At 37.1% G+C, this 16,621-nt stretch overlaps 1 protein-coding gene across 1 annotated transcript in view; it reads right to left on the bottom strand.

The window, feature by feature from the left end:
• The window catches only part of LOC103381419 (protocadherin-15-like), a 135,439-nt gene that overhangs the window by 39,227 nt on the left and 79,591 nt on the right, over positions 1-16,621 (bottom strand). The window contains 6 exon segments of the mRNA XM_025057291.1: positions 940-1,080; positions 2,741-2,857; positions 3,001-3,237; positions 4,913-5,098; positions 5,195-5,314; positions 11,967-12,095. Coding sequence (XP_024913059.1) covers positions 940-1,080; positions 2,741-2,857; positions 3,001-3,237; positions 4,913-5,098; positions 5,195-5,314; positions 11,967-12,095 — 930 coding nt within the window.

Genomic DNA, 16,621 nt, shown 5'->3' with positions numbered 1-16,621 from the left:
GGATGGATAGATAGATGGATAAAAACAGCCTCACCCACAAAAAAAACACACCTGAACTGCAAAATGCATCTAGATTTGCACTAAAACATTCACTCTGTATGGAAAGCTATCATTGTATAATGTACACCTCAGACAGTGTTTATCTCAGCTGCATTCGGAGAAAAACCTGTAGTGAGGCATTTTGTCGGAGTTACCAGGAACAAACAAGGCAGAATGAGTCCCCTGCGTGACATCTTCAGAGGACGCTGAATTCTTGTTGTGTTAATTAAAGCCCAATAAAAAAAAAAACAAAATTAGCATTGCCCGAAGCTCCACAGTCAAGTGCAGAGGAGGTGGGGGGGAGTGGGGAGGGGGCAGTTTTGGAAGTAATAGAATTTTCTGTGAAATACTTCAGATGGAGGTCGTCTGAGACTGCTGCGCACAAAAGATACTTTCATGCACAAATGCTGCTGGTAAACAAGTTAAATGTAAAATGAATGACAACATCCATTTTAATGATGCTATTCATGTGCTATAATAAAAAAAAAAAACCTGCAGTTAATACCACTGTAAAAAAAAAGCAAAGAGGAATGTATTAGATATTGTTTACAATTTGAGAGTTTGAAGAGTACGTCAACTGTGCACACGGAATTTAGATTTGTTATTTAAATTTGACTTGATCCCACATGGTTCTATTCTTGTTCTGTTCTTGTTTTTTTCCCCTAGATTATTTTTGCTTGTTTGTTTGTGTGCAATTTTGCTTCATTTGTGACCTTTGCCGGCTTCTCATTGGACTTGTTTACTATCCTGAACTTGCCCCTCCAGTACTGACATCAAACACATCAAAATTCTGACTTTGTTTTTATTGTTTGGGTCTCATTCATGTTGTACTTAATTATTAAAAATAAAAAAAATAAAGGATTGGAACAAAATCAAGGTTAAGGATCATGTAATACTCACGCTAAACGTAAGGGTGGGCTCCTCATTAAGGTTAACTTTGGTGACCACATGCCCCGTCTGTTCCCCCACATCAAATATACTGGCAGAGTACGGATACGATTCCCGGTCCACCTTATAGCGAACTCGACCTGCTGGTGTCCCCTGTGAAGAGATAATCAACATTTATTATATCCGTTAGGTAGCGTACACGATTAGTAAATACATTTGAGTGAACGGCATCAGCAGAAAAATGAAGAGCAAAAAAAAAAAAAAAGTCTGCCAAACGTGTACTCTCTCTGTCTAACGATTGATATCAATCGTGATTGCGCAGGTTTTTGAAATGTTGGAGGAAACAAAAGCACCTACGTCAAATTTATCTTTATGTGTTTGCTGTAAATCTGCAGTACTAAATACTTTCTCTGCCATAATGTGAACTACAAAATCTGAAAACCTAACGCTCCTCATTCGTTCTCATTCATGATGTTTTGTTTTTTTTTTTCTGTCACAACACAGCTTTCAATTAAACGGGATTGTATTACTAAAGTATGAAAAAACTGAAGCATTCACTATGGCTCCAAATGGCAATGAGTAATTGAGATAAACACGCAAAGTGATCCAGATAAAAGACTTGAATGACATGATTTAACCACTCAATATCAATATCACTGCTAATAACCAGCCATGAATTAGTGGAAATGGACTAACTCAAAATGTGGCGACACTTTGGATAACAATTCTTCAGAGTTCTTCTGTGCCCTGTTACTCTGTAAGACAGAGAGATGCGGCCCTGATAATGCAGGTTATTGTAGCAAACCTATTATAGTGCAAGTTAATGTAAGGGAAAGGCAGAGACCTAGCAGGCTGTAATTCAATTTAGTGTGCATTCATGCATATAAAAGTACACACCGCTGGAGTTTTATGGGTACATCAGAATTCTACATTCACTTTCAATTTCTTTTTCTTTCATTTTATGACAGTTGCTTGATTTCACTGATGTTCATTTTGAAAAATGAATCATTTCAATACTATGTTTTAAAAAATAAATGTCTTCTGAAACTTTGTTCTCCTGCGAGAGGTAAAAGTCATCACTCAATATATTTGTATTTTTATGTCATTTTATTTATTTAACGTCATTCTCGCTATATCTCAACACTATCAAGGTCTGTTTTTGAGCCCTCTCTCCCTGCAGTGATGTACAAGTGTTAAAGAAGAGGGAAAATTTTTTGCTGATTTTTGCTGCTGTACAGTGTGACGATCCTGGACTGCGGTATATGGGATGTCACCGACTGGGTGGTGTGAAAGGTATTGTGGGCGATCGGTTGTTTCCTCCTTGAGTTCTTGTAGCCACTGACTGAGTTCATTTGCCAGAGGCTTAAACTGTGTGGACTTGAATTGTTTAATACTTTTTTGACAGTTTAGTCAGTTGTTCTGAGGGCAGAGACCATTTTCCTCTGCCATGAAATTCAGAGCGCACCAAAAGTAAACCAAAAGTTCCCTGGTACTGCAAATCACATTAAACAAAAGCACCGGATTTAAAAGCCTGTATCCCCCTTGTCACTATTTAAAAAAAATAATAAAAAATTTACAGCCACTAGAGAGCCAAAAGTTAATGGTGTTTCATTGGGTGTCCCAACCACCCACACAACTTTCAATAAAAACCACTGCAGTAATGTTGTGCAGAACCTATGAAAAAAAAAAAAAAATCCTTCCTTCCCGAGCAAAGAAAAAGAAGGAAGCAAACATTATGCATTATCTGCCCACAGTGTGCAAAAGCGCTCGAGGAACTCTGTGTGAAGAAAGAGCAGCAGTTTCAAATGCTCACCGCAGGGTCAGAGTCGTTGGCCATCACTGTGGTTACGATGGTTCCCTTGACAGCATTCGGGGCGACCATGCCTCGGTACACTGAGCGGCTGAACGCAGGAGAGAAATCATTCATGTCCTAGAGAGAAAGTTCAACACAAACGCATGCAAACAGTGTAAATGGTGTGTTATTGTATGTTAAAGTAAACATTTGATCGACAGTACTATCTTGTTTAAACTTGCTTGGTAAATTTGGTAAGCTACAAATAATTCCAAACCCACTATAATTCTGACGATAACAGAGGCTAGTCCAGGAGGCATGGTTCCCTCCGTGTCCAAGGCTTCGACTGTGAACATGTACGGGGCTTCAGGGTCGGTCAGGTTTTCATAGTCAAGGAGCTTCTGGACGGAAAGCTCCCCAGTAATTGGGTTGATACGGAAGATCTGAGAGACGCCCTGGTCCAAATCTTCACTTCTGATTCGATATGTGAGGTTGGAGCTGAGGTCTGCATCTGTTGCCTACGAACAGAAAATAAATAACGTGTCAGAGTGGGAGAAGTGAGTTGGAAAAAGTGGGGGGTAAAATAAATTTAAAAAAAGAATTATTCCTTATGTTTTTCAGAGCAGGCTGAATTTTTCACATTTGCCAGAACGACAAGCTTCCACAGATCTGCCTCGCTTGCCAGCGGTGGTAATATTTAAAATCCATTTGCTGTTAGTAACTTTTCTTCCCTGACTATTTTACTGCAGTACTTATAGAGGAAAATCTTCACATTCAGATGGGAAGTTCTGACATTTTAAACGTACAAAGGTCTGAGTAGAAAAAAAAAAAAGTTAACTTACGCAAGGCTGAGGTCATGAGCAAAATGAACAATATGAAGTCTATAATTATTAAGCTTGATTCAAACAGGTTCATATGTCATTAAATGTCCCTTTTGCAACTGGGATTTCTTTGCAGCTATTAAACAGCTATGTACAACGACGGTATATGGAACAAACATTTTTTTATATTTTAGGTCAAAACCTTGCTTTGCAGGGGGCCATTACTTTACACTGTCATTTTGGAGTGGGCATGAAGAACAACTCATGGATAAACTGAAGAGGAAAAGGAAAAGAAACCTGAAATGAGTGCAGATAACCCAACGAGACAAGGTACTGCGGAAATCATTATTTGTTGCAATCTCACCACAAAATGTCACCCTTACATTATGTGACCCATTTAGGTGACATAATTACACCGCCTGGTGAAAAAACAATTCTTTTCTTTTGACCCCGCAGCTTATCGTTTGACGCCTTCAAACTAAAACTGTGTGAAACTGTGTCTGAGGAGGGCAAATGACCAGGATAATACGAACAGCCCTTATATACTGGCAAATGACCAGGATAATACGAACAGCCTTTATATACATGCAACAGAAATCTCATCAGTGTTACTGCCTTGCAGAAACCGATGGGTTTACCCAAAACCAGAGACACTTTTTCATATGAAATAAATATCAAAGAATATGCAAAAGATGTATAATTTTTACATCCTATGTCTTATATTCTAATACATACGTGTCAAACTCAAGGCTCGGGGGCCAAATGCGGACCGCCAAACTGTTTCGTGTGGCCCGCGGAAGCTTAAAAGCATTTAGTAAAGTCCATGCAGCAGCGTTTCTTAACCTAAGAAATTAAAGCTTTTTAATAATCTATCAAATTATAATCAATTGCAGAAACATGTATTAGTCTGTTACGGAGTAGTTACATTTATACCAACGGTCCCCAACCATTTTTGTTCCATTATTATTGCACATTATTTTAAAATATTGACAGAATATCTCCACCTTTTAGACTTTATTCTGTTCGTATCATAGTCTGAATTCCAACGGTCCCCAACCATTTTTGTTCCATTATTATTGCACATTATTTTAAAATATTGACAGAATATCTCCACAGTAAGTAAATAAATATGACTGGATTTTCTTTGAATGAAGTAAATTACTACTACAGCCAACTACATCATAGCACACTGGGCAATTAAAATCTAACCATCTAGGATCTGCCATAACAATGGAATTGCACCACTTTAGCATGAATGCTAATGAGTTAATCTGAGTAAGCATTACCTCGATGCATATCTAATTCCAGCTGATGTCACAGCAAACCTGACCTGATCCTTTGGGGAAACATGTACCACATCAGTCTCACTCACCTTTAACTGTAATATGACTGAATCTTTGGGCGTGTTCTCTGGTAGGTTGACGTTGTACGTTTGCTGGGTGAAAGTTGGGCTGTTGTCATCTACGTCCAGAACCTCCACAGACAGCGTTAACCTTGATCTCCGAGGATTCTCTGCATTATCCCATGCCTCAACAATCAGCACGTACAGTTCTTTTTCCTTAAAGATGAAAGAAGATAAACAGTTTAAGGAAAACGCAGAAAAACTATCACTTCATCTCTCCCAACTATACAGTAATACTCCTGTGTAACTCACCTCTCTGTCCAGAGGAGCTATGGTCCTGATAGCTCCACTGGCATTGATAGAAAACAGGTCTTGGTGGTTGACCAGTCGATAATGGATCTGACCACTCTCCCCAAGATCTGGGTCTGTAGCCTGGATACAGAGGAATCACAGAGGAAGAGAAATGTTTGCATCGCTTTGAACCATGCGACTAGGCAGAGGCAGAGACGTGGCTGTGGCAGACAAACTGACCATTTTACAACCATCTTTGACAACATCACATTGACCCTATACAGGGACAAGCACCATTTTAGTTTGGGAGTGAATTTTCCAAAAATATATATACTTATATATGTATATATATATATATATATATACAGTATATATATACATATATACAGACATATATATACAGAATATATCTGAAAAAATACAATATACTGTAAATATATATCTGTATATATGTATGTTATATGAGGAAATATAATTTATATATATATATATATATATACACATACATATATATAGTATTTTAAGTATGGCATAATATGATTTAATTTTTAGGCAAAAGTCTATGGTAATTTCCCAATACAGAAGAAATCCAGAGGTAAAAACAACAGCAAAGTCGATGTCATTGTATATTTAAAATTGTGGATAAAAAACAAAAGCACTGGGCAAGACCGCACCTGAACAGAGGCAGCAGTGGATCAGTAATTGAGGAGTGTGCTGGAGGGCACTGAGTTTGTTTTATGAACTCGTACAAAAAAAGCACCCTAACAATAACTTTAAGACGCTCACCTTTCTAATGTCGACAGAAACATTTACGTTCAGCCACCGTGGCAGGCACACACCGGTCAGTGCTTGGCTACACACACACATATGCTTTTGATTTGTTTCTATACAATTTGATGCAGAGTGTTGTGGTGATGTTTAAATCAACAGGGTGTTGTTTAATTTGACCTTTTAGCCAGGGGACTGGAAACGCAGCGTTTCTCCAACACACTCCCCAAACACTGCGGCTAAATGTCGAAACGCCTTCTGACAGAAAAGTAACGTAAAATCTTTAGGATTTCAAACAGAAAAACTTCAGAAAGGACTCAGACAATGCACTTCGTGACAGTTGTTGTGTTTGCTGTTATTGATCACTGCTGAAATCATGTCGTCAGTGACATTTCTATAGCTATGTAATTAAACGTGCCAGTCAGAGTTAAAGAGGGCACACTGGGCGTACACAAAAAAAATAGATATTAGAGGTGGCACGTCCTGATACGCAGGATCGGCATCTTAAGCCAAAATGCTCGACCTAGCTTTGCGCGACATGCCGTAAAGAGGGAGTGAAGTTATTGGATATATATCAGAATCGGCATTAGACGTGAAAAAGTTGGATCAAGCCATCCCTTAAAACTTTAAGGTAAGTAATCAGAGAGAGAGATGATATCAGCCGAGGTGGAATTAAACAGGGATTAGCATAAGAAGTCCAAAGAAGGATTATTTTGAAGCCGATTATATACATGATGACCGCTTCTATGAGAAAAAAAATCCTTTGCTAAATTACATCAGAACAACAAACACTGCTTGGCTGTACCTTTAACTTTACACATGAGATGATTCCAACTGCATTACAGCCGAGAGCAAAAGGGCTACAGGAGAAAAAAGTTTGATTAACAAGTCTTTGTAGATGACTTTACTAATAATGTGATTCGCACCGAGCCTTAAAATGAGTCAACATGAAGCCTAAAACAATTTAAAAAACAGTAGAAAAATATTTGTACTTTGAAGTGAAAAACTTTATATTTCCGGACTCATCTGTCCCTGTTTCTAAATAAAAGAGAAAAAGTCTCAAAATAGATTCTGGGACCTTTCAAGACTCAATGAAACCACAGAGGAACAGCAGTCTTTTTCCAGTGTGCTTTCTCAGAACCCTTAGCTGTTGCTCTGGAGGAGTTTTTTTCCACTGGAACATAAAGGCACCTCTGCAGGCAAAGAAGTGAATTCTCTCCAGTCGGATGACTTAATTATCTGCTGCAGGAAAAAAACAAACAAACAACCAAACAAAAAAAACCCCACTACTGCTACACTTAACGATATAACCATTTCTGTGACGTGATTGATTGATAGATTTTATTGAATTTTTTTTTTTTTTTGAATGAGAAATATAATTTAACAAATTTAGGCTGTTGCTTATTATCAGTGAACAAAGCCGTAGCAGTAGGAAAGGAAAAAATAGTCATTAAAAAAACAATCAAAAACTAGAGCTGCCACTTAATTTTTTAAACTATTTTTCAAAGGGAAGCTGTGGAATGATGAAGATTAATTATGATTGAAATATATTTATTTCTTACTAATCCAAAAGATAAAATTAGTATGGGAAATGTGGAAAAATATCAAGAAGAGTTATGCTTATTAAATTATGGAAAAGTAGTCAATACTGTTACTGTCGGCCACACCCCTCACTTTGAATTGTCATCAATGAATGATTGACAATGTTATGACAATATTCAAATATTGTTTTTTTTTCAAAATTATGGAAAAGTAGTCAATACTGTTACTATCGGCCACAACCCTCACTTTGAATTGTCATCAATAAATGATTGACAATATTATGACAATATTCAAATATTGGTTTTTAAAAATTCACAGCAAATAATATATTTTGTAGAACATAAATATGACGTGGGAACACAGTTTGTTCAAATAAATTTTCATGTGTCTTGATGATTCAGCTGACAAAAACTCAGAGAATAATGTTATTTACTCTATCTTTGAGACATTTGCTTTTTTATCTCCTAAGGTTTGGCTGTTTGAAAATGGTCAAAAAGACCAAAACTGTTCACAAACAGCACTACAGAAGTGAGCAGACTTCATGACGACAACCAGTGGTAGGACGAATGGTAGTCAAAATGGCTGCCAACAGCTGACACCACTGTCAACAAGCTCTTAATGCTCAATAGGAATAACAGTGTCATAACAATGACAGTTAGACCTGTTATTTGTTTTACTTAGACTCTGTCTACTTTCCCATGTGCCATTTTTTATTTCCCCCACTTCGCTTCATTACCACTGAGTCTCATCTCACACTGTGAGAATTAGGATTAATAAAAATTGGACACTCGTTTTTCCCAGTGCTTCACGGGTTGTCGGAGTAAGATATAAAGTCTCCTCTGATGTGATTTGTCTTTAATAAATCATCACTATCTGAGTGTTACAAGTTTAAGTGGAGCATCAGGCTTAAGGGTATTAATTATTTTCTTATTTTCTGGTGTTGGTGAAAGAGAGGGTGTGGAAAACCAAACAGGAGGGCAATTCATTTTTAAATCCATTATGTGGTTTACCTTATTTGGGATTTTTTTTTTTTACAGGTGCATGTATTTTTAATGCGAAATGTTCTGTTTACCTAAGTTTTATGCCTTTTATAGATTTCTTTTTTAAGTTGCCGTGCATCACTCTGACCAACTGCGTTGCTACTACTGTGTTTTATGAATGAAGGTGGATTTGATTTCTGGTAAAATCGCTGTCTAATGTGATGTATGGCTGCAGTGTTGGCCGCTTTAAAAACTTGAGGCACCTTTTACATAATCGTTAAGGCGCAGATTGATTACGTTAAAACCCCAATTCAAATACAATGAAGCAGTCGTTGGCAAGTAGGCTGCATTTGTTTGCTTGCTTTTAGCGATCCGGCAATAAACTCTAGGAAATTACTGGCAAAGGCTCAGAAAACAGTCGGGTCCATTTAATCACTAGGACAGTTATGGCTGTTCATGTTACTTTTTCATTAGCAATCTGTGGAAATTAATGACCTTTTCGACCAAAGTCGGAAATAATAACCAGTATAAAAGTCGCCCAAAAAACTAAACGGTAAAGGGTTCTTTTAAAAACATGAATTGAAATAATGTTGTAGTGTGCTTTTTAAATATATACGTGAACAGAATTATCTTAAAAGAAATGAAATATATAAAAAAGGTTCATTAATAAGTTCAGAAGAATGTACAGAGCGATAGGGCAATTTGTATGCCATCGCCATCTGTTCAAAGATGTTACTTTTAACTTTTTACATTTAACGTCACATTATGATGAGTCAGAAAGATTTCTATAACCAGGTATTATATACCGCATGTAAAAATACAGGAGATCTTAGGTGTTCTCAACCTACAGAGTTTCATGGATACATTGGTATCTCCCATAATTATATCAACAGTCTTGTTTAGTCTTGTTTCGTCATTCCTATCCAACCATCCATCTATCCATCCATCCATCCATCCATCCATCATCCATCTATCTATCTATCTATCTATCCATCCATCCATCCATCCATCCATCATCCATCTATCTATCTATCTATCTATCCATCCATCCATCCATCCATCTATTCATCCATCCATCTATCCATCCATCCATCCATCCATCTATCCTATCTAGATAGATAGTACCTATTCCTTCACATCAATCACTATCTATCCATCCATCTATCCTATCTAGCAATAGATAGATAATACCTATTCCTTCACATCAAGTTTGCCAAATTGAGAACTTGTACTTTTTTCCCTCACATTGTGTCCCATCAAGTGATTTGGCACCCCACAGGACAGGTGCGCCTCACACTTGGAGAAACACTGCTCTCTACAATTGTATTGCAACTGGCCAAACAATTAAAACACAACGCTAAGCCTGAAATCTCTTCTCTTTGCTGAATGCCACGATCTCAAAATCTCATCCTCCATTCGTTTCTTTTTAATAAAATGTGCCCTGATCTCGGGATTCAGTTTCAGAATGCAGCTGCAACCTGACAGATCTGCTATAGTTTTTGTAGTCTCTCTGTGCTTTCCTCTGCCTTAATAGCATGTCTGACATTCTCACCTCTCTCTCCTATTTCCCTCTCTACCGCACTAGCTTCAGAAAAACCAAGGTCAGATTCACTCACTCTGCTGTGAATCTGTTTAATTCCTACAGGTAAAAGACCTTGGTTGAAGAAAGAAAGCCCTGATATCCGTCTTTTACTGACCACTCAGGGACTGAGCTGCTCATTTTGGTTTGGATTATGTCCAGAGGTTAGATTTGGAATACTATCAACTGCGCCCTTTAGAAATTATAATTATTTTGGATATTGAATTTGGATAAATTTCAAAGGCCTCAGATTGTTTCAATTTGGATGCATGGAGAGGAGCTCCTCAAATTGATGGAGTATGCAGTGTTGCCAGACTTTAAATGTTGAAGTACTGAACCAGCAACCTAAATATATATATTTTTTTATCCTTCATTAAAGCAAATGGTTGAGACAAAATTTTCATATCTGGGTTTAAGTGTGTCAAATACAGTTTCAAAAGCCAAATAAAATAAGTGTGTTTAAATGGGTTAAAAAAAAAAACATTGGGCAGGGAGAATGTTCCGGAGTCGTCAGAATAAAAGGCCTCTGAGATTCAGCCATGTTTCTAGCAAAGGCAAGAGCTGCTGATCAGCAGACCTTAGACACACCAAGAGGGAACACAGGCTGACGGCATCAGAGAGGAGGGTGGAACTAGACTGTTGAGACATTTACACGTTGACAGGAAAAGGGTTTTCATATATATACTGCAAAGGGAGCTAAAGGGATTAGAAAAAAAGTAGGAGACTCTGTACTGTGTTTGAAAGAAAATATGGCAAGCAACTGCATGCTGTATCAACTGGGAGGAAAGGAGTGGCTTACCTTTACATAGAGAGCAATGAACAGTTGCTACTGGATACAATGTACTTTTTACAGAACCTAACTCTAATGTAATGAATATGGTAAATATGTTTGGGTTTTTTTTTGAGTTCCAGAAACATTTTGTTCTTTGTTTATACCGCAGCTGTCAAACTGCTGATTTTTAACTTGAACAAACACCAAGCAGCTGTGGAATAATCGGATTCACAAATAATCACGCGATTGTAGTTACTCATGGTAAATCTAAATCAGGGGTGTCAAACATACGGACCACTGTCCAAAATCGGCCCGCTAGGGTGTTTAATCCGTCCAGTTTGATGAATTTTGGAAAAAAAAAAAAAAATACAAACACTTCGTGTTCAAGATTTTATTTTTCTAAAATTATGATTTATTAAATATAAATAATCCTACATATCTGATATACTTGTACTTATTTGCATGAAAACAAAGGGGACAAATTGTATTGGAGTTAATTAATATAGTCAATTAGATTATGGTTGTACTGGTCCGGCCCACTCTCTTAATGAGGTTGTATGGGGCCTGTGAAGGGAAATGAGTTTGACAACCCTGATCTAGATGAATAAACATTTCTAAATATCACAAAAAAACATATACTGCTGGAACAGAAAGACAGAACGGGAGGTAAATGTATGTGTTTTTCTATCACTGACAAATCCTAATGGACCTTATACATTTAAAGACACCTCATAATATAATATACATATATGTATGTACATATATAAACACATACATACATATACATATATATATTATATATATATATACATATATATACATATACACATATATATACATATATACATAGACACATACAGTATATACACATACACACATACATATATATACACATATACATATATATACATATACATATATATATATACATATATGTACACATATATATATATCTATATATACATAGGCCTTTATTAGGAATCCGACCTTCCTTTTTATACCCAGTAATAATAATGGAATGTACAACTGTAGTGCTGAGCAGAGATGACTTTTGGCTTTCTTTTTAGGCTGGACCTGTGATCGCCGCAGTCACTGTAGCTCAGCACTGATTTCTAGCACACACCGTGGGCCTGTGTTTGTGCGCGCTCCTACCTTGACTCGTCCGACGTAAGCGTTATCCTGCTCCTCTGTGACGCTGAGGTTCACTGGCAGCGAAGTATCGAACTGTGGGTCATTGTCATTAACATCTGTCACCACGATGTTAACCAACGCACTGGAGGTCTGCGGGTTCCCAAACACACACACAGCCAGACACATACAGAAGAAGAGAGACAGAAGAGAGTGTTATACCGTGACCATCAGACAGAAAAAAACAACAACACAATTTTAGTTTTATTTCCACATTTGTTGCTTAATTACATGAAAATGTTTGGTTACTACACATAAACAGGGATTATTAAGCCATCAATACTTTTAGATGGCCTCGTTTCCCATCATGCTTGTTATTGGACATATGTAAATACACCAAAAAGCCCACTTTGCATGGTAATTTGCAGAACTGCTGTTCGCTCTCTTAGTGTCTGTTGTTCAGAAACCTTTCTTTTTTTCCCCCAAGCTGTGCTTAAAAGGTTATTAGTTAAGATATGCACAATTAAAAACTGGCTGTTAGGGTGGCTGAAAGGTTAACTAAGCCCGGGCTGCTCATGGTTCACACCAGTTCCAACGCAACAAAACAATTAACCTGGCCTGGATTGTAAAGTCAACACTACTGGGAATATTAGAAAAAAAAAAAATCCAGCTGTAGCTTCTACTGCTACTGATCTCACATCAGTTTATAGAAGTCATGTGTTATATTTTCAATGTTAAACTGGGTTCAACAGGAGATTAGACAAGTTTGGGAAAAATGGTAATATCCTGAAAACTGTCAGTGGCGAAAGAGAACAGGAGATTAGACAAGTTTGGGAAAATGGTAATATCCTGAAAAGAATGCAACTTTACTGTAAAGGCCCGAATTGTTTGAAGTTCAAGCAAAGGCATTCGGAGAAGTGGTAAAAGGTCACCCTTGATATTCATGTATGCTTGGAGGAAAACAGGACTGATGAAGACAGGCTGTTAAATATGGATAATACTGAGCATGGATAACTGACTTGGATCTGAACTGAAAGGAAAACAGGCTTTGGAAGATGGCGGCGTCGCGTCATTTGTAACTTCACTTAAGTCCTTCCCCACACCACACCATTTCCGGAAGAAATATGCTTGACACGTTTCATATAATACAATATAAATGTACCTGTATTACTGGAGGAAAGTGAGAACAAGAAATAAAAGCTGCATCACATAAAAGACGACAACAGTTTATCCGCTTGTGTAGCAATGAAATAAAAATTTAATTTCGGAAAAAAAGTCCAGCGTGTTTTTTGGGTTATCAGTTCTGTTGGGTTGAGTTTAACTTTTAACCCATTTTAATTAGAGAACGCGTTCGATTGCAGTGAAGCCTCTACGACGGACTCCTCACTAAATTCAAGGACCTCTGGAGATAAGTCGTGCTGAGTCTGCTTCCCCTGAATGTGTCTGCAAAGCAGGAAGTGGAAGGACTGCAGTGATTTTAAAGAAAGAATTCGTTTTAATACTAACCTAACAGAAATCTCTCGTTGTTGCTGGAGCATGTGCACAGCTTAAGGGAAATATATTTTTCTCGTAGCTGCCAAGTGGCAGTGCAGATGCACTTATTATTGTTATGCGTGTCTAAACAGACAGAGGGACAACGTGCTGTTTGTTTGTGCCGAACACTTAAATATAAATAAATATTGAGCCAAACACAAATACTTTATTGGTAATAAAAAAAGAGGGATTCCTAATAAGTCCAAAGACAAACATTATTTTGACCAGAAATATGAATAGTACTGGTGTGATGTGAGCAGGAAATCTATACCTCTTGGAAAAAACAGTTGGAAATAATAAAGACATTTCTCACTGCATAATTGTTAACCAGGAAATGTTTTCTCTTGGTTTTTTCAAACTAACAATGTCAGAGACCAAAATGTCATTTTTAAAGATAAAATAGTTGGCATTTTTTGGCATTTCTTTTCAATACTGATACTTCCGCATAACATATTAGTTATGATAAATTATACTACTTAAAAATAAACAGAAGAAACCCACCTGGCTCCTTTTACGCTCGGGCAAGGACATTTATGTTCCACTTTTTTTTATTCATATTACCACATGCTACATGGAGTCACTGCCCTCTTCTGGTCAGTGGTCATGTGACAGATCAGTTCAGTTTTACATTACCTGGGTGTAGCAGCACAAAAGTCTGTATGGTGTTATCCAAAAGCAGTGGTTCTTAATTATTTTCTGTCATGCCCCCCACCCCACAAATTGAAATACTATTGAGAGATATACCAGATGTATATGTTTACCTATACAAACCACTTGTATGAGTTGCTGCCACCTAGTGACTGGATGCTTGTTATAATTCAAGCATTGCAGCAGTGCTACACTTATGTCCAGCGTGCCATATTCCATTGGAAGCCCCTCACGCCGCCCCACTATTTGAGAAGTACTGCCCTAAAGGATGTGAAAGTGAATCATGTGCTTTTTATTAATTTATTAATTAGTGTCAATAGTTTGAGAGAAATTAATACCCAATACAGGTACGATAGCAGTGAATCCATGATCCCATCACTAGTTTAAACCTCTCCTACAACAATGAGTTTCTAAGGTGGCACTGTGGCAGGCCTTGTTCATTGGCAAAACAGCCGTGTGTATTGAACAATTCTAAATTGTTGTTCACTTCTGGCTAGAAGACTTAAGAACAGCCAAAGACAAAGAGCAGAAAGACCCAAGAGCCCAACACCTAAACAAGAAAAAAAAACCTCAATCGATTACAAAAGACCCGAGCAAAGCAAAGCTTTACAAACCGATCACCTACGTTTCAGTTGCAGTTCCTGTGATGCACAACGTGTCCAGGCACTGGCAATGGTTTACGGCAACAGCTCGTAGGGTCTGCGATGCGTGGCACCATGATGGATTCACTGGCCAAATAGCCAATTAGGCACTTTGTAAGTCTGACACTCTCAAGACACGACATTCAATAATAGGGGACACAAAGCGTGCGTATGTGCGTGCGAGTTTCTGCAGACAACCCAAGGCCTTTAAGATGACGCTGATTAATAGCCCCGTATGAGGAAAGTACCCCCACAATCCTTTTCTTCCTATTGCATTTTCATTCTTATCTTCTGTTCCTCCGCGTTGGTATTTTCCTCTGGTGCTTCCCACCTTCATTTTGTGCACACATCTACTGCAAATCTGCTGAAATGTCCCAACAACAAAAGCATCTCAAGTACCAAGAATGGTACAAATAAAAACAATTACAACACATATATACGTATATATATATATATACATATATAAAATATATTTTAACATATATACATATCCATATATTATATATGTATACATATATAATATATGGATATGTATATATGTTAAAATATATTTTATATATGTATATATGTGTATATATGTATACATATATACACATATATACACATATACACACATATATACATATATACATAAATATATACATATATAAAATATATTTTAACATATATACATATCATATATACATATATGTATACATATATATACACATATATACACATATACACACATATATACATATATACACATATATACATATATAAATATATATGTAGATCAGTCGCATGCATTGTAGCTTCTTTGGATGGATGCTGGGGTGGCATACAGTAGAAGGGACAGTGTTAGAGAATAGAACTTGATGAATGGTGAAAGGATGTAATTTCAAGGAGTTCAAGGAGACACACAGGCCAACGCCATGGTTCGACTTTCACATGAGAGAAAGAGTAAGAGAATGATCTCTAATCAGTTGGGAAGTTGACGAGGCAGATGGCCACCCTGTGCGGTGAAGAAATATATCGGCACTGCCACACACTCCCATTACTTTTTATTCGGTACACACTCGTTACATCCACATTTAGCTCGTTATATAGGAACGGCCGGTATGTTGTGAAGTGGTGAGATTTATTCTCATTAACATTGAAAATAAAAACTCAATTCAAATACGGGATTGGATATTTTTTTCTTTTCTGCCTCAGAACAGGAAAGATTGCAGTAATTTGGTTTTTTATATTCTTTTGCAGATGTCTGCAGATAAACATTTAAATTTCCATTATCTTTACGTTTCATGTGCAATTTACTGTCAAAGACATTTTAAAACATTTTCTAAGGTTACTATGCTAGATCAGTGGTTCGCAACCTTTTTTGACATTTTAGTAGCCGTTGCTCGCACGGTCACATGATCAGAGCTGTCAATCAAGATGCTGCACACACTGTGTCCTGGTGTTTGCATCATTAGTGGACATATTTCATACTAAAAAAACATCTGAAGGACATTGACATTAGCCAGACATGAAAACAGTATCAATTGTTGTGGTTGTTCTTAAAATGAAAATAGAAATGGATCAAAGAAAAATCCTGTTTGCAGATATATGAGATTTGTGATGGAGAAAATCAGCGTTCTGGAATACTAAATGATGTGTGCACATGTTTGGGGAAAAAAGTCAAAAAGATTATTTCTTAAGTGCGCTTTAGATTTAATAAGGAACAGCCCGTTGGGGTGGGGACATTTTTCCTCATTTTAGTTTATGTTCTTTTTCATAATTTCCTCATCTGCCAGCTCTTTCTGTGTTCACACTAAGTAATGACATGAGTCTCCAGCTCTCATTATTTTTAACATCCCCTTAATAATTCAAGCATGT

The sequence above is a fragment of the Cynoglossus semilaevis genome, chromosome 8 (genome assembly GCF_000523025.1).
Source record: "Cynoglossus semilaevis isolate Cse_v1.0 chromosome 8, Cse_v1.0, whole genome shotgun sequence".
NCBI classification, from domain to species: Eukaryota; Metazoa; Chordata; class Actinopteri; order Pleuronectiformes; family Cynoglossidae; genus Cynoglossus; species Cynoglossus semilaevis.
Note: the sequence above shows the minus strand (reverse complement) of the source record. Positions and strands in the feature narration are given on the sequence as shown.